The sequence below is a fragment of the Mastacembelus armatus genome, chromosome 7 (genome assembly GCF_900324485.2).
Source record: "Mastacembelus armatus chromosome 7, fMasArm1.2, whole genome shotgun sequence".
Taxonomy (NCBI): Eukaryota; Metazoa; Chordata; class Actinopteri; order Synbranchiformes; family Mastacembelidae; genus Mastacembelus; species Mastacembelus armatus.
Window position 1 is genome coordinate 5196185 of NC_046639.1, and position 24608 is coordinate 5220792.

General features: G+C 42.4%; 2 protein-coding genes across 3 annotated transcripts; one reads left to right on the forward strand and one right to left on the reverse strand.

Annotated features, from left to right (window-relative positions):
• The first annotated feature begins 2166 nt into the window (after positions 1-2166).
• On the forward strand, positions 2167-6952 carry irf10 (interferon regulatory factor 10). Its single transcript, XM_026333467.1, has 9 exons — positions 2167-2189; positions 2824-3082; positions 4048-4243; positions 4456-4532; positions 4872-4926; positions 5607-5711; positions 5795-6181; positions 6417-6535; positions 6839-6952. The coding sequence occupies exons 1-9, from the start codon at positions 2182-2184 to the stop codon at positions 6941-6943; spliced, it is 1311 nt and encodes a 436-aa protein (XP_026189252.1). The 5' UTR covers positions 2167-2181; the 3' UTR covers positions 6944-6952.
• A 310-nt stretch (positions 6953-7262) lies between these two features.
• On the reverse strand, positions 7263-23212 carry LOC113146153 (uncharacterized). Of its 2 annotated transcripts, none has more exons than XM_026333462.2 (3): positions 22998-23212; positions 9440-11181; positions 7263-9182 (listed from the first exon to the last, which is right to left on the reverse strand). In XM_026333462.2, the coding sequence occupies exons 2-3, from the start codon at positions 11021-11023 to the stop codon at positions 8718-8720; spliced, it is 2049 nt and encodes a 682-aa protein (XP_026189247.1). In that variant the 5' UTR covers positions 11024-11181; positions 22998-23212; the 3' UTR covers positions 7263-8717. The 2 variants fall into 2 exon arrangements, with proteins under 2 accessions (XP_026189247.1, XP_026189248.1); XM_026333463.1 differs by lacking the exon at positions 22998-23212 and adding an exon at positions 13700-14459.
• Between the last annotated feature and the right edge of the window lie 1396 nt (positions 23213-24608).

The window sequence follows — 24608 nt, forward strand, 5'->3', positions numbered from 1 at the left end:
AGTCCTGACATCCCATGAAAAGGATGATCGGTGTTATGGGGTCAGGGTCAGCAATATGAGATAAGACATAGCCAAGTTGCATAGCATTAAGTATACCTTCAATTTCCACAAGAAGAGTGTACAGGACGGGTTCTCGAACAGACTGCTCTTTTAGAATTACCTTTAGGGCAGTTTTCACCTCTCGCTCTCAGGTTCCTCTGAAATGAGGAGCTCTAGGGGGGTTGAAGCAAAGCTGAATCGTTTGTTTGGCCAACTGCTCCTGTAACTGGGGGCCCCAATCAGCCCCAACAAAGTTAGTGCACAGGCTCAATGGGCCCTGTAGTGTTTATCCAAGCACCGTGCAGACTGCAATTGGTCCACCCTCTGGCCCTTTGCGTGTAGGCTGTATAGGCATTAGGAGATGAAGTGCATCAAGGGTGATATGTTGAATGAAACAGAGGGGCCTGCATGCGAAGCATTTCCAGCTTTGGTGCATGGTTCGCGGAGCCAAGGTTTCTAGGTCACCTTTGATGTTCAACTGCTCTACCACCTGGGGCAGGATGACTATTCTCGCTGATCCATCATCAAGAACAGCATACACTTCCATTGTCTGGTCACCACTGTGCACTAGGACACTAGGACAACTTTTAACATGACCCTTTGGGATCTGGTAGGGCGATATAAGTAGATTTGCATCAAAGACACATTGACTATGAGAACAGCACCAGAAGTGGCCTGAACAGTGTTGTAAAGGACATAGAGGTGTAACTCCCTATAGGGTTTACATGGACACTTTAAATCGCAGGGGTCTGCTGCATGACTGCGTCCACATGGCCAACATCTCTTGCCATCTTTTATCCATGTTATGATCTGGTTCGTGTTAAGTTTCTTGAACTCATTGCAGGAGTTGAGGTAATGGTTTCTGTTCTCACACCAATGGCAGTAAAGCTTGGGCTTGGAGTTGGCCTTAGACGGAGTGGAAGACAATGCTGGTGGCTTGTCATTGAGTGTCAGCTGAACCGGTGTAGACTTGTCCTTGAACTGTCCACCTCTGGTGGTCTTCGTGGCCTTTTAGGGTTCAGTGTAGAACAGTGAGTCTGCACTATTGGAAATTATGTTTTGCTTGTGACTTAATTTGCAAACATGAACCCAGGTCGGGTAGAGTGTATGTTCTAGCTGTACCTGTCTGCAGGATACCACGGCTCAGACAGTATTCATCGAAGCTGTCAAGTAGGTTTGTTGGCATCTTGCTCAGCAGACGGTCTTCATGTAATCCACACATTATCTCATAACCATTTGGTCCTCCCAGTGTCTTTAGCATTCCAACTAAGGACTGTACAGCTAGAGCAAAGGCATCAAAGGCAGTGCTGTCACCCGCCTTTCGACCTGAGGTAATGTGGGTCTGGATTTCTGTAAGCCTTGGAAATCAATAGGTATCAATAGGTGGTGGTGGAAAACCAGACTAAGGAGCTGTGATGACTGATGTTGCCTAGTGAGATAAAGGAGGATTACCAGATGATGTCTGAAATATACAGACTGATGGAGCCTGGACTGGCATGGTCTGCAGTGCAGGCATAGATGGAGGCTGGACTGGCAGGGAGGCGGAGACACTAGGAGTCAATGAACCAAACAACATCCAACCCTAAGCTCATAGTCCGTTAACTTCTAAAGGAAAACACTGCTGATAAACTTGGAGACTGTTCTACACGCACTTTGGAGCATCTTCCCCACAATGAGCGTCACAGATCGAGGGTTACAATACGTAACCAAAGTTGGTCCCGGTGACTGTGCGTCAGCGTGTGATTGACTGTGAATATGGGTAAATGGGCGGGCAAAGCGCGTGAAGCGTGTGTGTAATTCTCACTGCATTGCAGACGCATTTACTTCACCAGACTAATGACTAAGAGCAAATATTAAATCAGTGATTTTATTTTATTTAGTAATCACAGTAATGACGCCTCGGGTGGGTGCACTGTGGTGAAGACACTGCCCCCTGCTGGGCAAAACGGTACAAAGCGCTTTTCCATCTGATTTGACGTGGTGGAACCGTGTAATGTTTCCAGTCTGAACTTTTGTCACTGTCTGAGCCAAAGAACTGGCTGCAACTTCTTTAAGCAGCAGAGATGATGCGCACAACATGACGGTGGGCTCAGTCTGGTGGGAGAGAAGGAAAATCCCCAACACACTTTCGTTTTCACATGAATGTTTCGGTATGATTGGTGCATGTGTGGATGTGCGTGGGTCGTGTGATTAATGCTCCGTGGTGCTGTCCTCTTCCCCACAGAGCTGAAAGGAAATACAGCTTTAACAGTGTTTGCCTTAGTCTGGCCTGGAAACGTTAGTTAATTATTATTGGATTTTGTCTTCTCAGACCTTAGAAACAGCTTCTGTGGCAATAAAGCCTGTGAGTGTCACATAATAAACCTAAAGGTGGTGAAATCAAGCCGCGTCTTGTCTCTGCGATGGGAAACTGACTCCAGTGTAAAGAAATAGTTTTAGAACAGGAGTTTCATCAGTATTTCAGTTTTTCATGGTGTTTGTAACCCAGAGAGCTGGCTCCTGTGTCGCCCTCCCTCACACACCTTACTTGGAAATGATAACCGTTTTGCTTCAACTCAGCGAACAAGGGGAAACCGAAAGTATCGAAAAAGTTCAAACCTTTCGCTTTCGCTTCCAGGGCGCATTAATTTTAGTTACGACTTCTGCATTTAAGTTTGGGGTGAGGTCTGATTGTCTAGATTTTCGGTTAACTTCATGATATTTTGGGGCTAGTGTTGTGATTAAAGTAATATTTCAAACCTGAGTAAGTTCAGAATAAAATATAGTTTTTGGTTTGTTTGCAAGGTGGAACTTGATTAAACTGTGGTGGAGCCTTTGCACGTCTGACATTCAAAGAGGGTTTTGTTCCCGTAAGACACAGTATGTGTTGAAGATGGAAGAGGGAGCTAAGCTGCACCTGAAAGAGTGGCTCATTACCCAGGTAGACAGTGGGAAATATGAAGGACTGTGCTGGGAGGATGAGGACAAAACTATGTTCAGGATCCCATGGAAGCACGCAGCCAAGAAGGACTACAAACAGACGGAGGATGCAGCTCTCTTTAAGGTCAACCTTTTATTTTCTATCAAATAAAATCATCTGTGATTTGTCAAAGCAGTTTTAGGACACAGTCAAATAATCATCTTTTGAATTTACTAGGAGAACAAACAAACTGAGCCGGTCTGTCGTAAAGTTAACAAGCATTTCATTTTATGTGATGAAAGAACAACAACCTTGCGCTGGAGCTTTTTATGCTGAACTCAGAACTTGAGGAAAATTCTTAGAATTACATGACAGGCTTTATCAACTATTTGCAGAAACGCTGCACAAAAATATGCCTCAGTATTTTTGTCTTTTGCATATGGAAATAATGTTCATAGATCTCAGTTACAATGCTCAGTTTCAAGCGAGTGTTATGCAAACGTTGGAGTCAAATAAGAAACTATGATGAGCAATTCTCCTCATTTAATAATAATAATAAGATTGTTGTCACATCTCTGTGTCGAGCACGGAAAGAAGTTTGTCAGTGCTGATAGTAGTGCTTCCTAACACACTCACTAGGAGGCAAGTCTGAATGCGTGAGTGAATGCATAAGGGAAAAGGTCACTAGAGAAATGTTTTGTATTTCTGGACCTGCTCTGCTGGTTTCATGCACTGCAAAGGCAGTATAATGACAGTATAATGAATATATGTCAGATTTTATCATTAAATAAATAGAAATAATATAAATAATAAAATGGTCAGTTTTAGTATGTTTCAGCTTCTCAAAAAATCACTTGCTACAGTTGACTGAACTCATTGTCTCAAGTTCACTGAAAGTCTTTCAGAACAAGAGACATCTCAGAGGTGAACTCCTTATAAAGAAAAGAACACTGCTAACTAATGAGCAGCAATAAAATATTATGTATTTGTTAGAATAGAAATGTTTAACCACTAGTTTATGACTTCCCCAGTTTTCTTTAATTCAATGATGTTTCTAAAAAACATTTATTCTTGTATAATCATATAATGTGTTGATCATTTACACTCAGGCCTGGGCTGTGTACAAAGGTAAGTATAGGGAGGGCAGAGATAAAGCTGACCCCACCATGTGGAAAACACGCCTCCGCTGTGCACTCAACAAGAGCATAGATTTCCACGAGGTCCCTGAACGCAACCAGTTGGACATCACTGAACCCTACAAGGTCTATCGCATCCAGCAAGATAATGGATTAGCCAGGCCAGCAGGTAAAAGCAAGCATGCCTTTAATTAATTGTTATGAACTGCATTTTATACTGCAGCACAATAAGAAAGACAAGGTTAATATTAACAACACAAGAAATTAAATGTTGTAGACCTAGGTGAAGGTTTTGCCCTATTTTGTCAATTTGTTTTATTAATCAGTTTCTTTCTAACATGTTAGTATTCCTTTTATTTTTATCCTCATTTCTCTCCTCAGAATCTCCTATAATAAAGAATCAAATATTTATTGAGACTAAGGGGTCTCCAGAGTGCCCTGGTTTAAAGGACAAACAGGTAACCTAACAAAGCACTGATTGTATACTGCCACTTTATGTTAGAATACTGTGTGAAAGCAATCAGTTTGTTATAAATGAGACTTATTATTTGGGAATTAGTTTTTTTTTTTTTTTAAAGCCTGTTTATTTAAAAATCTGATTTTGTTTATAGAAAAAAAATGAAAGCAAGATATCTTCATTTGAAGATGACTTTTTGCTGTAGGAAACAGAGGCAAGAAATGCAATTTAAAGGGAATGGGGAAATCACTTCAACTGATTTTATCTTCTTTGAATCTTAAAACTAACAAAATAGTCCTTAAACCCTATGTTTACCACGTTTTGCTTTATGTTTTTGTAGCTTCACTTTCAAAAGGATTTATTTCAACCAAAGAAAGAAGAAAAACCACTGACTGGTAAGGACCACACACAGAAACTGCACCATAGAAGAGCAATAGAGAATCAGATGTTAGGAAGGCAATCCCAACAGTCAGTGATCTTTGCCACCATCATAGGATAGTAAATCAAAATGCCCAAACCATCTAATCAGGTTTTATGCCAATAGGCATAATATTGTTGCTGTCCAGCATTTTGTTGGTATTTAGGCAATTCAAAAGGGCCTAACAGCATATGGGTCATATGGGCTTCATGAGTAGTTGCCCGTATGTGCTGCATATTAGACTAATGGCTACAACAAGTGATACTCATGTGGGCAAATGATTGTTCAAATGCCGGGATCCAGTTTGGTGTGTGGGCAAAAGTGAGGTCAAAGTTGGATATTGTTGATCACAAAGAGTGTGTTCACATTAGCTCACAGATTACCATTAACTAGAGTGAAAAGGTTATCGTGCTAGGGCATCAGCATAAGATTTGCATTTCTGTTCTCTAGTGAAAAGTCTCAACAACTAATTGCCTCGGAATCTGCTACTGTATATCTGTTATGTGCCCTTCAGGATTCATTGTAATGGCATTAATCATGGCCTTACTTCTCAGTTAGCACAATCACCTCAGTCCATTTTTTAGCAGCATATGAGGTCCCAGTATCCTTCAAGTATTGAGAATGTACTGACTGAACCATATCTCTGTTCTGTTTTAGAGGAGCTGATGAGGGAGCACACGTACTGTGAGTTAACAGATAAAAAACCTAAAACGCAGCTCTCTGCTGCTATCACCTTCTTCAGTCCTACACTTACCATAACAGGTAGGAGAGCTTATAAAAAATGCTGAACCAACTGAACATTTTACCGCATGGCATGGGTAAAAAATAGCATTTTGTGTGTACAGATTTTCGTATGCAGGTGACATTGTTGTACCAGGGCCAGAGGGTAATGACAGTGACCACCAGCAGCCCAGATGGATGCTTCATCCTACAGGGCCGCGTTCCCTTAGGAAATGAACGGATCTACGGAACCTGCACTGCCCAGCAGCTCTCGTTCCCTTCTCCAGGTTCTATTTCCTTGCCATCATGCATGGCTGAAGCAATGAATCGCCTTCTTTGTCACCTGGAGAAAGGTGTGCTTTTATGGGTGGCCCCAGATGGGGTGTTCATCAAGCGGTTCTGCCAAGGCAGGGTGTACTGGAGTGGTCCCATGGCCCAACATACTGACCGACCCAACAAACTGGAACGAGAAAAAACCTTCAAACTGCTAGATATACCCACATTTCTCACTGGTGAGGCAGCACATGCAAATGTAAACAGAATAATAAAAACATTTAAAAAAGCAGTCTGAATTAATCAGCTGCCAATTAGTCATATTGAGCAGGAACAGAAAAAACTTTATTCAAAGGAAGACAGATTGATTGGGATCTTTTGGCATAAAAACAAATGACTGTTATATTATGGCTTTAAGCAAAGCGGCAGTGTGTTGATATGACCTATCTGAATATTCCAATTATTATCTTACAGAGCTTCAGAGCTGTTTAAAGGGGAAAGGACCTCCACCTTCTTGTGAGATTGAGCTCTGCTTTGGAGAGGAGTATCCAGACCCGAACGTACTGAAAAGTAGGAAGCTGATCATGGCACATGTAAGTCATGATTTTGGAGAAGACACATTTATTGTAGATATTAGATGTAAGATTTTTGCCTCCTGAGGTCTTATATACATGTACAACATTTCATAACCAAAAAATGTGTGTGTATTTTGCACAATGGTTCAGAGTTACATTCAGATTAAAATCTAAGCAGTGTGTTAATCAACATGGCCTCACAAAGCTATTGAAAACTATGTCAACAATCTCAGTAGACATTTATAGGTTCAGTGGTAGTATTTTGAATTGCCAGTAGAGGTCCTCATAAGCTAACTGACTACACTGTGTCTTGTTGGCCAGGTGGTGCCCTTGTTTGCAGTGGAACTACTGCAGAAGTTTAACTTGACTGAGACTGAGGAGAAGTGGCTCACTCTCAGCTCCAACCCAGAGGGAGAGAAGATGTAGGAATGGTGGGAAAAAGCTACCCTGTACCAGGGAAGCTATGAACAATATACAGTGAAGCTTCCTCCACCAAAAAAGATGTCCTCAGAGCAGAGCAGAAAGTACGATCAGTGGAAATTTACATATCAAGACTGGCAAGAGTTATTAGCTGTTTAGCAAATATCTTGTTTATACCAATTAAACATGCTTATAACATGCATATAAAAGCTATTTGTGAATTTCTTTTAATCTTAATCCCATATTCATTATATGTATTATAAGATAAATTAACTGTATACCTACTTCACATCATATTCAGTGAATAAATTGACACTGTAAATTAAATCTATAAAGCTTTTTTTCTTTATTTCTAGCGAACATCATATAACAGAGTCACAATTTTTAAAAATATACATTTGTGTAGCTATAACATTTAGAAAGAAAAATCAACAGGTAAGATTTTCTTTTTCAAAATAAAAAACAAACACAAAAACTAAAGTGAGAGAGTGTGCTGAATCAAAGGAGATACCCGTATCTGAGTTTAAAATACTTTCATCATTTTCTTTGCCTTCAAACATATACAGTACATAAAAAAATGAGATGGGAACAAAAGCGTACAGTACACAGGGGTCAAGAATATTCACAAAGCATCATGTTCCAACGTGTTATTAGCACCATTACTCTTCAGCCATACAGCACTTTTTTACTCTTTCCATCATTCAGTTTTTAATGGAAAAACACCATGAGTGTCGAGGCGATGTGGCACAGACCTGTCTGTGTGGGTGGGATTGTCTGTTACGCAGTTTTCATTAGTGTTCTCCCTTTCTCAGAGACAATGTTAAGAACATATTGGAGGGTAATGCCTTGACGAACAACTGTTTGAAATGACTCCCAGTGTTAAGAATAAAAAAAGGCAAAGAGCTGCTCATACATTCACCTTCTTGCCCAGGCCGACACACAGACATCGGCTCAGCAGCAAGAAAATAAAAATAACAAAAACTGCATTGCGAAATTGACAGAGATTGCATTAAATCTGTTTAGCATATTTACTGTATTTAACATCTGTAATGTAATATATATAGTCAATTTTTGTTCATACATGTCTGCACTTCTTCAATAGCGTTTACTTTCATAACACTGATTGAAAGTCAATACCCTGCAGAAAACACTGTCAGTAGGTGTGTGGGACAATCGTTACAAAAACAGAGTGAACATAGACAAGTGCTTGATTGTCTCACTAAATGTCTTCAGTGTGTCTGTAAGGAGCCATCCAGAGATCCTTCATCTACTGCTCCTTTCAGGGCTGTGCTTTTTAAGGTTGAGGAAAGGAAAGGAAAAGAAAGGGAAAGGGAAAGGAAAGGAAAGGAAAGGAAAGGAAAGGAAAGGAAAGGAAAGGAAAGGAAAGGAAAGGAAAGGAGGACCAAGGACTAGAGCAGGGTTGTCAGACTCCAGTACTTGATGGCCACTGCCATGCTTTTTTTCCAACTATCCCTGCACCTTCCAGTTTTTGATTCGATGAACACACCTGATCCAGTTCATAAACTGGAAAAAAAGCAGGACAGTTCCCCTCAAGGACTGGAGTTTGACACATGTGGACTTAACTACTGGGGGCTAGGTTTATCCTTTGGGCAGCAGTGTGGACACCCGTAAGTTGCATTTTCTATGTTTAATCCTTCCCTGCAACCCTGCCTTGAGGTCTCTCCATTGTTTGTCTTGGTGGTTGCAACAGAGACCAGGAGGGTGTGTATGTACCTATGTGTGTGTAAGTATGCATGTATACATATGCATGTGCAAGTTTCTACTGCCACTTCATTAGCTTGGAGCCATGAGGTAAATCCAGGAGGCGTTCATCAGTTCCAGTTGAGGGAAGGGTGTCAGGAGCAGACCAACGCCGCTTGCGTGGACGTGGCTGCTCCTGAGCTGTAGATTCTGCAGCCAGAGTGCATGGAGGGACTGGTGTGGCAGCAGGTGGTTGGTGAGGAAGAGGGGGAGGAGGAGGTGGAGGTGGCATCTCCTCCCTGTGTGAGCTGCTAGACTCTCCTACAACCCTAGATGAGAGTTGTATGCGATGGGATCTGGAGCTGGTGCGTGCATGTGTCCGGTGGGTTTGGGTAGGTGTGGGGGTGAGAGCCAGGCAGACATCCCCTTCCATGAGCTGGCGGCAGAGCAGTCCATACAGGTGTGTGGTTCTCTGGGGGCAGCAAGAAGACCAGCCTTTGTCCTGTACAAAGAACGGATACTCCACCAAGACCTTCAGTAGCTCCTACACAAAACCACAGCATTGTTATACACTCAACCAAGATGTCTCTCATGTCTGTCACTTATCATCATTACACTCTGACTTTGATGTGTAATATTAATAATGTGTAAGAAAGGCATACAGCCTAATATGTGACTAAGCTGCATTCACACCCATCTTGCCATGCAGTAATTGTCATTAAATAATTTTGGATTATGCTGTAATGTAGATATCTGTTAGTCAAGTGCCAGCTGAAGCATATATCTGTAGAGGAAGCTGACCTGAGAATTGCGGTCCGTGAGGTGGACCTGCAGATGACTGAAGCCCTGTGCATTGTTGGGAGAAATCTGCAGCACAGTGCAGGTGCTCAGGTGGAACTCTGGGGAGGTATCTGCACTCCTCAGGAAGTCCTCGGTCCGTAGCTCCTCCACACGTTTCAACTGCCCATTGGCCAACTCAATCAGAGAACCCTTGGTGAAGTGAGGTAGGAGTGGAGGAGGATATGGATGAAGGGCTGGGGGTGAGGTGTGATGAGAAGGAGATAACTCTCTCCCTCTGTCTCTGTCTCTGTCCCGTCGTCTCTCACGCTCACTGTCTCTTTCTTGGTCTTTGTCCTGTTGTAGGTATTTCTCTTTGTCTTTACCTTTCTCCCTGTCCCTTTGTAGAACTTTGTCCCTTTCTTGGTCTCTGTCCCAGTCTCTTTGTGACCTGTCATGGCTGTTAGGCAAACCCAGGGGTGAGTGAGATGAGTTCCTTAAATTGTGCTGCCTGGGGCCTAGCTCCCTGTGCAGGTTGTACAGAGGTGTTCCTGAAGGACTGTAAAGTGGGTAGGCTTGGGCCAGAGGGCTGGGATGGCACACCGATCCCAAGGAGTAGTAGATCTGGGCTTCAGCTGGTGTGGCCCCTAGGGGGTCCAGTAGTCCTCCTCTACCTGCCCTGGGATCTGGTCTGAGAGTGTGGGGACTAGAGGAGAGTAAATTAGAGCTGGTCTTAACTATCCCATGTGGATGTCTGTCCTGCAGTGAGGAATGTGGCTCAGGGCCCTCCTGAGCTTGAGAGTCTGACAAAAATGGCCCTCCAGAATGGACACGGGATGTTAGATCCTCCTGCTGTCTCCGTCCTCCATTTGTATGGGAGCTGTGCGGATTGACATCCAGCCTGGTTCTGCTGGTATCGTTCCCATAGTCTCCTGTGAGCAAAGGCCTGGAGGTTGAGGCAGTCCTGCTGCCTGGCCCATCCAGGCCATTGGACCTCTTCCCCAGGTACCTGGGTCTGGCATCAACTAAGTCTTGGGGGTAGAGAGGGCTTAATAAGTATGACGGGGAGAAGAGAGAGGAACTATACTCTCGTCGGCCGCTGTTCATATAGGACCACATCTCTCTAGAATCGGCTGGGAAGGGAGCCTTAAAGGAGGAAGCAGAAGAGGAAGAAGAGGAAAGTGGCGAGGAAAGAGCAACCTCTCCTCTAAACCACCTGGTATGGGATAGGGGTGAGGACAGAGGATCATCTTTCCAGGCAGGAGAGCCAGAGCCCCGTCGTTCGCTGACCTGCCCCGGGAATAGGGGAAGAGACACAGAAGAAGAGTAGCTCAGGGGCCATGGTAGAGGCACAGGAAGGCCTGGTGCTGGAGCAGGAAGGGATGGAGAAGTGGGCAGGAGATGGGGGTTTGGGGTTTTCAGAGCTCGGTCCCTGTCACTGGACTCCCTGCCTCCCACCCCTCTCCCTGTGCTGGTCCGACTTTGGAGAAGCACAGGGGTTTTAAACTCATCCAAAGTGGCGTGGTGCTCTGCTGATCCTTGCTGATCCTTGATCTCCCTCTTCTTGGGAGGGAGACACTCTTTGCCACGGTCGGGGCTGGGATTCATGGGTGGGGTCCAGTGGCAGTGGGGGCCCCCTTTGTGTGGGTGTAGGCTAGGTCACATGGGCCTCACGGGAGAATGAGGGGCGCAGACAGAGGGGAAAGCTGCTACACAGCATCACTGTCAGATCACTGTTGATTCTTTTGTACTGAAGCACCACTCACCTAGAGAGAGGATGAAAGATGACAGAAGCAGAGATAAAAGAAGGGTGGGGACAGAAAAAGATACAAGACATTAAGTGTTAACACTGAAAGAGGACAGTCTGTCAGATCCTGACATCAGTTGTAGTTAAGACTTAACCATCAGCGTGGACAGACATCCAGACATCCAGACATCCAGCTGGATCAGACAGAGAGAAATCAGCAAGTGACTCCCTCTTGCAAACTGCTTTAAAGAGCTTACAAACTCTTAGCTTCCTGGTATCGGTCACTAATTAGTCATTACCTATGTGCACTGCGGTGGGAATGAAACTACCCAACTTACTCGTTTCATTCAAACACATTACTCCCACATGTGGGCTAAAAATACATTTTACAGCCAATGAAGTTCAGAGGCAATGCAGCATGTGTGTGTATACAACAGGCGCATAGAGCACTCACAGCAGGAGAGTTTTCATCTCTGACTCTCAGGAGATGATTGGAATATGTAGAGATGTTTTATGAACCACCCCCACGACACCTCCGGGTGTTCTCTGTATTCTCTATGAGATTACTACACACACCCCCTACCCCTTCTCTTTCAGACACACACATGGACAGCAACAGACATACAAATACTCCCTCAGGCGGCTGTACTTACTCCCCCAGTGATAGGCAAAGCTGGTCACCACCCACCTAAAAGCTGACAGAAACACTGTTGGTATTACCACCAGTTGTTGTGGATACGGGATATGTGTCTTTGCATATTAATTATGTGTCACAGCAGGGGTGTGGGGAAGTGTGTGTGACTTTGAGTGCGTGCATGCATGAATGCTGTGTTTGTCTATGTGCATGTGTAATTTCTTTTCTGGAAGAATGTGTGAAAGTGTTTATTTGTTTAGGTTTTTGTGTGCTTGTGTGTTTGTGTTCGAGTCCTCGAATGTGTCAGAGATTTCGCAGCCTTGTTTCATTCAGCGAGAAGTGTGGGGGAGCTCCACTAATTCTTCTGCAAATGTTTTAAATGAGCTGTTTTGAAGCGAAGACTGCCGCGGCGCCAGCCCAGCTGTTCCCTCCACCACCGCCGCCGCCACCACCATCACTGCTCCTACCGCCGCCACAACACCACAGCACCACGCTGCCACTCAGCCCCGCACTCACCCGCAAGTCTGTCTCAACAGCCTACCAACTCCCTGCCGTCTCACCATCCGCCACACTGTCACCATGGCAACTGTGTCCACACACACACACACACACACACACACACACACACACACACACACACACACACACACACACACACACACACACACACACAAACACACATACACACATCCAGTTGGTTAGAGAGGTTAGATAGGGATACTCTATGGAGAGGCAGTTAAATTGTTGCTCATCAAGTGAATTGGTCCAAAAACAGAATAACTGTTGGAGTGGAGCAAGCTGTTTGTGCATCTGAATGGAAAACTGAAAACTGAGCAGTGAGAGGAGGGGGATTCATCTTCCCAGACACTGACAGGATGTTTATAATGACCACTCTTAACCTGTTGCTGTCCAGTGTTAGTGATACATTTTCAATCCAGCTGAAAGATAACATTCTGGAGACTATGACGGGAAGTTATTCCATACATAATCCATACATTTTTTTATTTGCACAAATACTACAATTCTGCCAATTAAAAAAACAAAGTACACACTAAGAATGCGTAAAACCAAATTACAGGCAGTATTCAAAATGTTGTACTTGTCTTACCTCTCACATATATTTTTGCTAACGAACTCCACTTTAACTGCACAAGAATTTTGTTCGCTGTTACAAAAAAAATCTGGTTTCAGTTGTCGTCCTGAAATGACTCTTACACTTCGTCATTTTGACGGCCCTTATAAAAAGGTTGTCAAAATAGACCTGATATAAACTTGCCAGAAAAGTAGAAGAAAACAAAGAACACATTTGTGCATGTGGAGGAGTTTGCAGAGAAGCATCTTCTAACAGAAAACTCCTACACTGTGCAGGCAAGCACACAGAGCTGGAGTTTATCTGGAGCTATAGTGGACATAGCATTTAAATATACAGATCACAGGTATTCTGATATTACACATTTCTTCCAAATAAATACTATAAGGATTTTGATTTGCTATTTAATCAGACGTACAATTTATTTTTGAAGTTATTTTTTTCCTAAAAAGTTTGTGTTGTTTTAGTATTAAAATGTAAATGTTACATCTGACATATAGTATGTATTTAAAAGCCTTATCTCATCCTGCCTTTTTTCATATTACATATTTCTCAGGAATACTGTGAAACATACTTCTACACTCATGACTGCAAACGTCAGAAAAACAGATCTGAAAAATATTAATGGCCCGATTTGCATATTTAACTATTAAAACACCTAAACTGATAGCCCATTGTTACAAAGTGAAACAGAAAAGCAGTCAACAGAAGCTTGTTTTGGGACACTTGTTCTAAAAGAGCACTTACTGAAGGTGGGAACAGACAGACAGGTCGATGGAGTTGGTAGTTGTTGTAATGTTACATTAGACTGACCTTAGTGAGGGTTGAGCAGACATCCCTGTGTTGGCAGTCATTCATATTCCAATTCTCCCAGAGGGTCAACCCACTCCTCAGCTCCTCACTGTGTTACACTGCTCTCCTCCACAGCACCACTGCCAGTTACAACACCCGCAGATATCAGCAGCCTCCAGCTACACACTGCCTCTGATCTCTGTACGCATGAAATAACACCAGCAAGCCCACCAAACTGAAGGAAAGAAATGAGTGCCTGCTATCCGTCTCAGTGTCTGTTGTGTATGTGAGTGTGTGTGTTTTTCAAGAGTGTGTGTGCTTGTGTGTGCAAAGGGCTGAGGAAATGAGTAATATCTAGCAGTGAGAAACATGTCTGCTATGCAGAGCCACACAGGCAGACCAGTTGCTGCTGCCGCCCACTTGCTTTAATCACTGAGAGGGATACAAACATGCATACACACACGTGGTATGCACACACAAACACACAGAGTCAAGGACGCAGCACACACAAATTATATACGTACCTATATGCTGCCTCTGTCTGATGTCATGCTTCACATGTAAGCCGCACCAGTAAAATGCACCAGTTTATTGACAAGGGACGTTATTAATCAATCATTTTTTCAAATTATGGATCTATGTTTGTGTCTGCTGAACAGTTTTAAAAAGACGTTGGCACATAAAAGAGAGGGAAGGATTGAGGGGAGGCAGAGAGACAGTTGATGAAAGACAGGGAAGGACGTGGTAGGAGGCTCATCCTACACACACTCTCAGACTTAGGCTTCTGCTGCTGCTCTGACTCAAAACTAAACCTCACATCCATCAAATGCACACAAACACACACACACACACGCACGCACACACACATGCACACACGATATTTGTACTTTTTGTTTATCTGCAGTTTTCATCTGAATTTGTGTCCTTTGTTCTCATCAAAGCACTTTGTGACAAACCTGCTTGTTAAAAGAGCTTTTATGAATAAATTTGATTTGACTTCACACGCGCACACGCGCGCGCACACTAACACACACACACACAGGCTGATACTCTAGCAGGAGCACTGCAGCAGAGCTCTCAATGATTTGCTTCAGTGATTCACTCAGTGTAAGTGAAGTGTGTTTGTATGGCTAATACGGCTTATTAGGACTGAATAGGTGAAAGCTGTGTCATTTATTTACAACAAGAAATCTGTCAGTATAGAAGCTGTTTGCAAAATAATAAATGGACCCAAGGCTGAAAATACAATGCAATGCAAATAACCATGTCTGAGCCTTTTCAAAGAATCAGGACCAAACCTAAGTTCAAACAGGTTTGTTTTAATTATCAGCTCGGAAATGCAATACAGGAGCAAAAATATGAATTGGTGCACAGGGAGAAATAGGATTTAATGAAGCAATCAAATCATTATTGGTGGTTAAATTAAAAAAAAGCAATCTTCAGTTTCTTTCATATTTCTAAGAGCAATTCATCCAACCTTTCAAACTGAGTAAAATGCAGTCTCATATCAACCAACATTAAATTAGAGCTAACCTTGTCTAACTTCCTAACCTCAGTGGAATGAAAAGCTAATCAGACTTGGATGTGTGTGCAGACATACTGAAGGCCGCACTGAAACATGCTCATAGTGAAGCGACAATTGCCAAGAAAGTCTCCTCTGACATTTAGAAGAAGATTGCTTTAATTTTTCAAAGTGAATGCTGTTTGAAGATGATGTGCGCTGAGGTTGTGTGGGCAGGAGCGCTGTCTGCTCTGGCAGTGGGTTCATTATAAATATCACAATTAACAAAGAGTGAAGATACATATTTTTACATTTTGGTAAATTTTTGATTTCGTTTTGTTTGATAGTACACTAACATTCAAATGTCATAGAAAATTCAATCAATATTTAGACTTGGCAAAAAAGCAACAGCAACATCCAATTGTTAGTTTATAAATAAATTAGAAAATCAAAAACATGGTATAAAACGCAGAAAGTCCATCTGCTCATATCTGCATTAATTATATTAAACAAAAAAGCTGCAAATCAAATGTTTTATCATTTATTTTTTAAAGAAGGAAGATATTGGTGCATTTTACAGTAAAGAGTTATATTAAGATTTAAAAATCATAATACGTACTGTGAGTGTACAGTTAGCAGCATGTAGTTGAATAGGCATGTTTTTATGGTTAGTTTAGACAAAGAAAATAAAGGTCACTGTTATCTAGTTAATTTAAACTGTCCAAAACATGATTATACAAAGTAACCTCCCGTATAAATAACATTTTAACTAATAATAAAACCTATGGTCATAGTTATGGACATCATGCTTTGTATATTCAAATATCAGCAAAACATAAGAGGGAAATAAATGCAATATAGTGAGCAAAACAAATAATTTCTTTCCTCTAAATATGATTAACATTTGCCTTGTTATCGGAAATTAGAAGTAATGTATAATATGATTGTACAATCACTCCTAAATATAATGGAGCATGAATTGTAGAGCTAGTGTTTGATATGAGTTTATGTAACCAGTTATAGACAAAGAGAAAAAAATAGAGCAGGACCAGGTTCATCAAAAGGTATTTACTACAATGTAGAAATACAGAAATGACTGTTGTGCTCTGCATCTGCATGTAGACTTTGATATTTAGCACATTGAACCCACACACAGAGACAAACATCAACACAAGCAAACAAAGCGGAGTCATACTTTGCTGTCTGTCATTCATAGCACCAAGAGGCATTTGCCGTACAGTCTTTCTCCATCTCTTCTAGCTTTCTCTCTCTGACTCTCATACTGGCTTTGCGCACACACACACACACACACACACACACACACTCACACACACACCCACACACACACACACACACACACACACACACACACACACACATGCAGGGTCAGGCCTTGACAAGAAAGGTCAGATGAGTCAGGCTACACACGAAAAATCATAGTGGTGGAAAAGTAAAGTAGCCACAGGGGTCAAAGACTTCCACATGTAAGACTTTAGAGAGTAGATTCAATTTCTATCCTGCAAAGATTCTACTGAATGCATGATTTACTTTTTTTGTTTTACAAAATCAAAATGTCACTTTGTATTGTTTTTTCCTTTTCCTCACGTGTAGCCTTGTATCAGGTGTCTGATCATGTTTCAGGCTAAGTGGACAATCTATGATGGGCGTCTGATGCGGCAGAAATTTGTTGCTGAATGTAACAGATCTGAACTGAGGGAAGAATGGAGGAGTGTGGAGGGGAGGTAAGAGATAGAGGACGGGGCAGATAGATAGATAGATAGATAGATAGATAGATAGATAGATAGATAGATAGATAGATAGATAGATAGATAGATAGATAGATAGATAGATAGATAGATAGATAGATAGATCGATAGATCATCAAAGTGAAGTGAGAGTTGAGTACATGGAGGAAGGTGATAGGAGGAGGTTAATACTACTAGTTTTGTGTGGTGGCTCACTCCACAAGGAGGTAGGCTAAGCTGATAAAAGGACAGGGTGATACAGGCTATTGCTTAATGGGCAAAAGGCCAGGTCAGCCCTCAGGGCACTGACCCATTCTTCCCAGGATGAGCCAGCAACCCTGCCCACAGCAGGCTCAGCAACAATGAAGATGGGCTTATGGCTCAGGAGTTACTATTAACACACACAGACACACACACACACACACACACACACACACACAAACAAACATATATGCACACATGCGCACACCTAGTATGCTCCATGTACAATACACAGGAACATAACTGTTCATGTAAAGAGTGATTCTAAGGTTGAGTCTCAGATTGAGTAAAGTCGTGACAGTCACACACACCATCCTATGGCACAAATGAATAAAATATGTGCTGATTAGAAATAAAATCAACAGTGTGTGTCGTAGGTGGGACAAAATCAACAGAACATGCCAACATCTCAGAAGCACTAATAGAGCTAAAAACAGTATGCTAAATAATGCAAGAAAAGAAGGTGACACCTGTAATGTATTGCTGGGTTAATCCCTGTGAATCCTAACTGGTACAGCCTAAGGCAGGCTTAGTATAGTTCCTGGAGGAAATCCCCCTATGTGGTGGTACAGGCCATTAGCCCCTAGGGTATAAATAGGGCAGCTATGGCTCCTTAAGCTGGGGTTTACGCAATATCAGTTAAAAATATGACTTGACTAATTACATGCAGGTCACCCAGTCAGCAAAAGCAAAAAACTTCCTTCTCCTTGTTCTCTTCTTCCTCTAAGCAAGGCAGACTGCTGGAGGATTCTACTGGTCTCTCTCTCTGTTTCTGAAAATACACACAGACATGTACTGCACACTTGTGTGTCTATGCAGAGGTCAGCAAAGAACAATGGAGAACACTTAACAGGTATTCCGCAAACTGAAGAAGAGGGTGTTATGTTGTTATCATTCATTGACATTTACATGACTAAAGGGAGTAGCGTTTTTGCATGTTTCCATTGTCTCTTATAATATGTGGCATCTGCACTAGCTATATTTTCAACCACAAAAAGCTGACTTTGGTTTCAATATGTAGACATCACATGCATCTCAAAAAAACATCAAATGTGCCACTATTGCATAGGCGACAGCAATTCTTATGCAACTGTAGTTATGTCACAGACTGCTGATGCACAGTCATGCTTTTCTAAAGCAGTTTTCCAACTTTTTACAGCTTTACTTTACTCACAGGTAGGAGTCCCAATCACTAGTTTGTGACATGATTAGCTGAACTCAGAGCCCTTGATGCAAGTAGTACTCTCACGCTATGAGATCAGAAGCTTAAAGGCAGGCTGCAGGGTATGGGAGAGGAGGGGGATTACTTTTCATTCCAAAGATTTGTTGTCTTTGGCACTGTCCCCTGACTACTGCCAGTCAAACTGGGTTTATGATGGTTTTCTGGTTTAGTAGCAAAATGTCAGCAATATGTAAGCAAACACGGCGATGACATCTCTATGGAGAGAGCATGGCCAGGTCTCCTGTCGGTAGCTCAAGTGCCATTCATTTTCAAAGAGACTGTCTAGACGAGCTTCACAGATACTGTCTGGAGAACCTTTATCACTGCTGGTATTCAAGGCAACGTTGCTATACACTGCCATTGTTGCTATTGCTCCACAACCCCTCCCACACCAAGTCTGCTGCCCAGCCACACACAGTAACAACCATTTACTCAACATGTCGGTTATGCTGTTTGTTATAGAAAGTGCTGCAAATTATATTGAAATGGGATTGAGTGGGCTTAATGCTTGCTTTCAAAATGAAAATAGGGAGAGTCCCAGTTCCACTTGAGAAAAAAAAAAACCTTATCACTCTATTATTTGAGTGATAGAGTTTACAATTACAAAAAAGAGGTTAGGCTACATTAAAGAAAGAAGTTTTACTGAGTGAGAAAAAAGAAATCATTGCAAGGGTATTGAAGGTAATACACATCTAACTTAAGGACAAGCTTTCAGGACACTATTGACGCAATAGGCTACAGGATGTCTCAGATGTTACACTTTATGTGCGGTGATACCAAAACCGATACTGTGCAATATATATTGTGTTTGTGCACGTTTGGTCTGTCTGTAAAAGGCAACAGATTCACTTGCATGGGCTCTGGGCAGGGTAGGATGAAAACCTGTGGGTGTAAGTGGTGGGTGGCAGGGTCGAAAGGTTGTTGACCCCTTTTGTAAATCAAACGTGGGGGAGGAGAGCATACTGCTTGATCACACACGTGTAAGCAAGTCAAGGCCAAAGAAAAAGAGCAGTACAAACACGAAATGCGAAGAAAAGTCTCAGATAAATACATGTGACTGACAGATATCACACACGTTTCCATAAGAGCACACACATACAGTACCATCACTTCACACGTAAGTAGATGCAAATGTAAATGCATCCTATGAAATGTCACTTTCTGCACCCTCTCCTCATGGGACACCCTGGCCAACAGGTGTTTTTGTCACCTTAAAGTAGTCTGGCACGGTGTCAACTGTTTTGAGACACCTGCCTATGTTTGGGATTATTCATCACACTCCTGGCTCTTCTGCTGAGCTCCCAAGCCAATTCTCATACCCTTCAAACTGTGAGAGTGCTGAGCTGAGAACACTTGGCCGTGCAGGTAGTATTGACTGATTCAAAAAATGCCATCAACACAGAATAAATTTGTTTATATAATTTATCTTTAAAAATAACCATTTATTTAGCTTCTGTTTTATGACTTTCAGTAACACAAGTTACTTGTGGATGTCAAGCTCTATATGCCTGTTTTAACATGTAGTTAAGTGTGCACATAATCTTAAACATATGTGAGCATTTTTGTTTTTAAATACAGGCTTAAATAAATGTATGTACTAGAAAAACATGTTTTTTTCTGAAATGGTTCCAAATATCTGGAAGGTCAGGGGCTTGATTCCTTTTCTGTTGTGTGAGAGGACTACATGCAGGACACGCAAAGACGTGCAAATCTGTGTTTGTCCATAGGTGTGACTGTGAGCGAGAGTGAGTGATTATCCCTCACACATCCTGCAATGAACTCGCGAGCATTTCCCTGTTCTCTGAGTCTCTGAAGATGAGCGGGGTGGTAAGAATGTCATTACAGGAATAATATTATGTGGGTTTGCAAGTATCTGCTTCACCCACAAAGGGTTTCAATGGGTTAAAGAAGGGATTTTTCTAATATACAGATATGAAAATCACACATACATCCACAGTAAAAACACACAAATTCATATAATCATGGAAATGCATACTTTCTGCATGAATGTACACTTCACTAAGTTTTCCCTCTCTGCCTCTTTCACTTTCAGTCCTCCCCACCCCACCCACTCTCCGTCTTCCTCTCTGTCTTTCCCTCTCACTCATATGGCTGTTTGAGAGCACACACTCAACGTGGGTGAGAGTGCTAGAGTAGAGTATATGACTGTCAACACAAGGTGCAGGGTGTGTGTGTGTGTATGTGTGTCTGCATGTCTGTGTGGTGCTGTAGGTGGAGAGGCACAGCAGGGCGTGAAGGAGCGCTGTGATAATGACAGGCCATGCATTATATAACATGCAGATTGCATAAGGAGAAGATTATTTTAGGTCCAGATATTGAGGATGTATAAGTAATTTTTTACGTGGGTGCACAGCACTATGCGCACCTCTAAGTGCATGGATGTGTTTGTGTAAAAATGTCCTGAAATGTTCTCATTTTTTGTGGTTTCTTTCGAAAAGTGTGTAGGTGTGAGTAAAGTGTATTATGTGTTTGTAAGAAAGGGGGCATGAATGTTTTCAGATTTCTTTCATAGCTATCTGCATATCAAAACAAGTATGTGGGAATGTTGGCACATTTGTGTACAGTGTGCATAAGGGTGTCTTTATGCTAGCTCCCACTCATTATCACTTTTAGACTTCAGAGAGATCCACTTGAAAAGGGCCGATTCTCCTTGTCGAGCGAAAACCTCGTAACTTCTGGTTTTGATGATTTTCATGTTTGAGCTTGCGTTGAGAGAACACATGTTCCTCTGTGGACTGATCAAGTTTTATGACTCGCTCTCAGCCACTCAGTCACAAGGTTATGGTCCTATAGGATGTGTTGTGATGTGTGGAGTCACAGAAGTGAGGCAGAGCAGATAGAGTCTCTGTGTGCCACTGCCTCCTCTATGCGCCTCGCTCCATGCATGAGTGTGCCCCTGTAAAAATAGACCTCTTAAAGGGCTAGCAGCCACTCAACCTTCTCCCACAAGAGCTCGGTTCTGCTCTTCAGGGTGACAGTACTCTAAGAAATGTGAAATGGGAGAACATGGTGTACTTTTTATTTAGCCCAAAGAAACAAACTGTATTTCTTTCCCCCCAAAGATATAGATACATAAACACATTCAGTTTCTCTTTGTCATCTTGGCATCAGAGCTGAGGGCACTTATCTTGTACAGAGCAGGAGTATAAAATAAGTCTCCATGATTTAACTTGATAAGTTACTATAAAATACAAAATGAACACAGGTTTTGAAGTCACCGGACTACACCACTGGGGCTGTCACTGATACACCAAAGAGTCCTTGCTCTAACATGCATGGAACAAATCCAGTACTAAAAACAAACAAAAAAAATGCTGCTAGCAAATAAAAAACAATTTATTCAAAACAAGCAAAATAAGCATTTCTAGAAACAATCTCTTCAAGTTGGAAGACTTCCTGTACGCCCCAGCAGATAGTACTCATAATTGATATAGTAATAAGAGAATAATAATAAGTGAATTGTACATCTCACTCAAAAGACATCTATAGCTGAGAACTGTTTGAACCTGTGAAATGTTCCTATATGCAGCATATGGGATATCACTGCAGCAGAAGGACAGCGCCTGCTGTAGCAGAAATAGACACACAGTGCAGAAATCATTGTGGTCCACGCTGGCATAGTATTTCTCGATCAAGACATGGTGGGAAATGTGAACGGACTGAGCGGGGTCACAACCAAAAATGCATCTCAATGTCCCCAACACAGGGACACCAAAAAAATTTAAAGTCATAAAGTTGTCAAGTTGCATTGCTGTAATGAGAAAATTAAAGGTGACATCGTCAGTTCTTCAAGTGAATGTCCTTTTAATTATTCTGTAAACTGGTTAAATAAGAAGTATGACGATCTGATGGACCTTCACACCTGGGTATCCTCCCTTTACATTACATGAGATTACATGAAATCTTTCCCAGAACTTGCACCTAATGTGCACCTCCTATTTTCTCTCTCCTCTTCCTCCTACCACTCTGTCTCTTTCCAAATTTTCTCAGACTGAACTAACCCCACCCTCACCAATCTCATATCTGTCCCTCCCAGGTTAAACGGGCTCCTCCAGGGCCTCTGGCTATCTCTGGACCAGGGCTATTTAAGCCCACTGCTCTAATTCTGAAAGTCCTGATCTGCCGTCAGGCTGAGTATTGAGCCTCCACCTCTCTCTCTCTCTCTCTCTCTCTCTCTCTCTTTCTGTCTGTCTCTTTCTCACACACTCATCTCTGGATAAGTCACACTCTTGTTCACACTCTGTTATTCTCTTCCACGCGCACAAACACCCCCACAGACAGGTGCCGACTTACATGAGTGTATACTACAAGCTCATTCACACACACACACACCCACGCACGCATGAACACACACACGAACACACACCTCACACATTTCAAACATATTTTCTTCTTAAAATCAGTCTACCTCACATGTACCTTCTAAACAGGTTTCCTTAAAGCATTCAAATCAGTAAGCAGTCTGTTTATCCAGTCATTCAAAGTTGCTAACACACCTGTGCTCTGTCTCTCTCACAGTCACACACACACACACACACACTCAGAGGAGGAAGCGGTGTGGTCACATACCTTGCCGGGTGCCTTTGTGTAGCAGGTACCAGAGAGTTTACTCATTGGATCAGGCAGCAGCAGGCACGTAGGAATATCCAGTTTTGAGACTGCGAGTCTCTTCCTCCTCTCTACTTCTGAAGCTTCCCTCCCTTCATCCTATTCCTGCCTCTTCTCCTTCTCACTCTCTAAACGCCTCTTTGCTCTCTCTCTCTCTCTCTCTCTCTCGCTCTCTGTCTGTCCCTGTGAGTGCACTCTCTTTCTCTCTCCCCTGCTTGCTTGATCTCTCCTACCCCTTCCCTCCCTCTCTCTTTCTCTCCCTTTGTGACACACCTTCTATCTCACCCATACAACTTTAACAGTCTACAGTCATCTTCTAGAGTCATCCCCCTTAGTAAGTCTCTGACATACAGTGACACTTGATAACTTTTTCTCCCTACCTAATATGCTCCCTGTCTCTCTCTCCTCCTCTTCAGAAGTGTATAATTAGACAGAGCTCAGTGGTAATATAGTCAGGCTCATTGTGGGAGCCTTAGCATTGCTGCTTATGTTTGGCTGATAGCCCAGCGGCTTCACTCATTAACCTCCCTTGAGCCGCAGAATGGACCAGCCCATGTCTCCTGCTATTTGCTGAAACACCTCAGCCTCTTAGCCCCTCAGCCAATCACAGCCCACAGGGACGATGGGAAAGGTGTGCTTGCTGGGCACACAGTGCTGTAGGTGAGAGATGTAAATGTAATCACTGGGTAATGGCATGTTACGGCAGGTGAACCATAGTGCCAAGTAGTCAAATTTGACATGTTGAGGATTTCATCACAGTCATAACAAGTCAGTTCTCTTTTTAGTTCAATCGCTTGTTTGTGATCTGCATGAAGTGGCATCATGTGCTTTAGTTACAAGCATTAAAACCACAAAGGACCACTCACACATACTATTGTGAAACCACTAAGAGACATGGGAATGTCCTGTATAATGTAGCAACAAGTCATATGCTCTCTTTACTGTACTGTATGGCCCAGTTCCCATCACACATGACCTGGCATAAACTCTCCAGGAAGGCTTCCTTTATCTTACTGACATAGCTGTACTAAGAGTTTTTGAGAAATGAAAATTGCAGGAAAATTATTTTTATGACTTTTTGGCCAATTATATGATGTGATGGATTATTGTATTACTTAAGTGTTGGTCTGAGTGAAATGACATTTAAATTCGTCTGAAATTAGCTGTGATATTATTTTATTACTTTCTCACTGAAAGAGAACTTTTTATGCTTTCAGCTACACCTGGGTGGGTACTAACTCTATTTTGCCTTTGTCATCATGGGCAGAACATTTGACTGAGGCCCAGTGCTGGAGTTGTCAGGCCATGCCAGGTCACATGAGCAGCTTACATGTCTGGGATCTGCCCACAGTACAATGGGAGCTGGAATCTACAACCTGCACCTGTTCAGCTAAAAGTGAAGTGAGAGTTTATCTGAAACTCTGCATTAGTGGTGGCCACAGTCTTCCTGCTGGATTGGGCAATTATTTATTTCACACTATTAAAATTGGCACATTTCTCCCCTTTGTTTTAGACTGTTTTTAGCCATGTTAAATGTAACCCACAGGTCCTGCGCACAGAAAATGCTGAATG

Excerpts from the sequence above, each read along its gene's own strand:
- irf10 (XM_026333467.1), top strand. Across the intron at positions 4,533-4,871 it reads CTGGTTTAAAGGACAAACAG|CTTCACTTTCAAAAGGATTT; the intron begins GTAACCTAACAA and ends ATGTTTTTGTAG. Across the intron at positions 5,712-5,794 it reads TCCTACACTTACCATAACAG|ATTTTCGTATGCAGGTGACA; the intron begins GTAGGAGAGCTT and ends TTGTGTGTACAG.
- LOC113146153 (XM_026333462.2), bottom strand. The coding sequence starts at position 11,023 with ATGAATCCCAGCCCCGACCGTGGCAAAGAGTGTCTCCCTCCCAAGAAG. Across the intron at positions 9,183-9,439 it reads TCACGGACCGCAATTCTCAG|GAGCTACTGAAGGTCTTGGT; the intron begins GTCAGCTTCCTC and ends GGTTTTGTGTAG.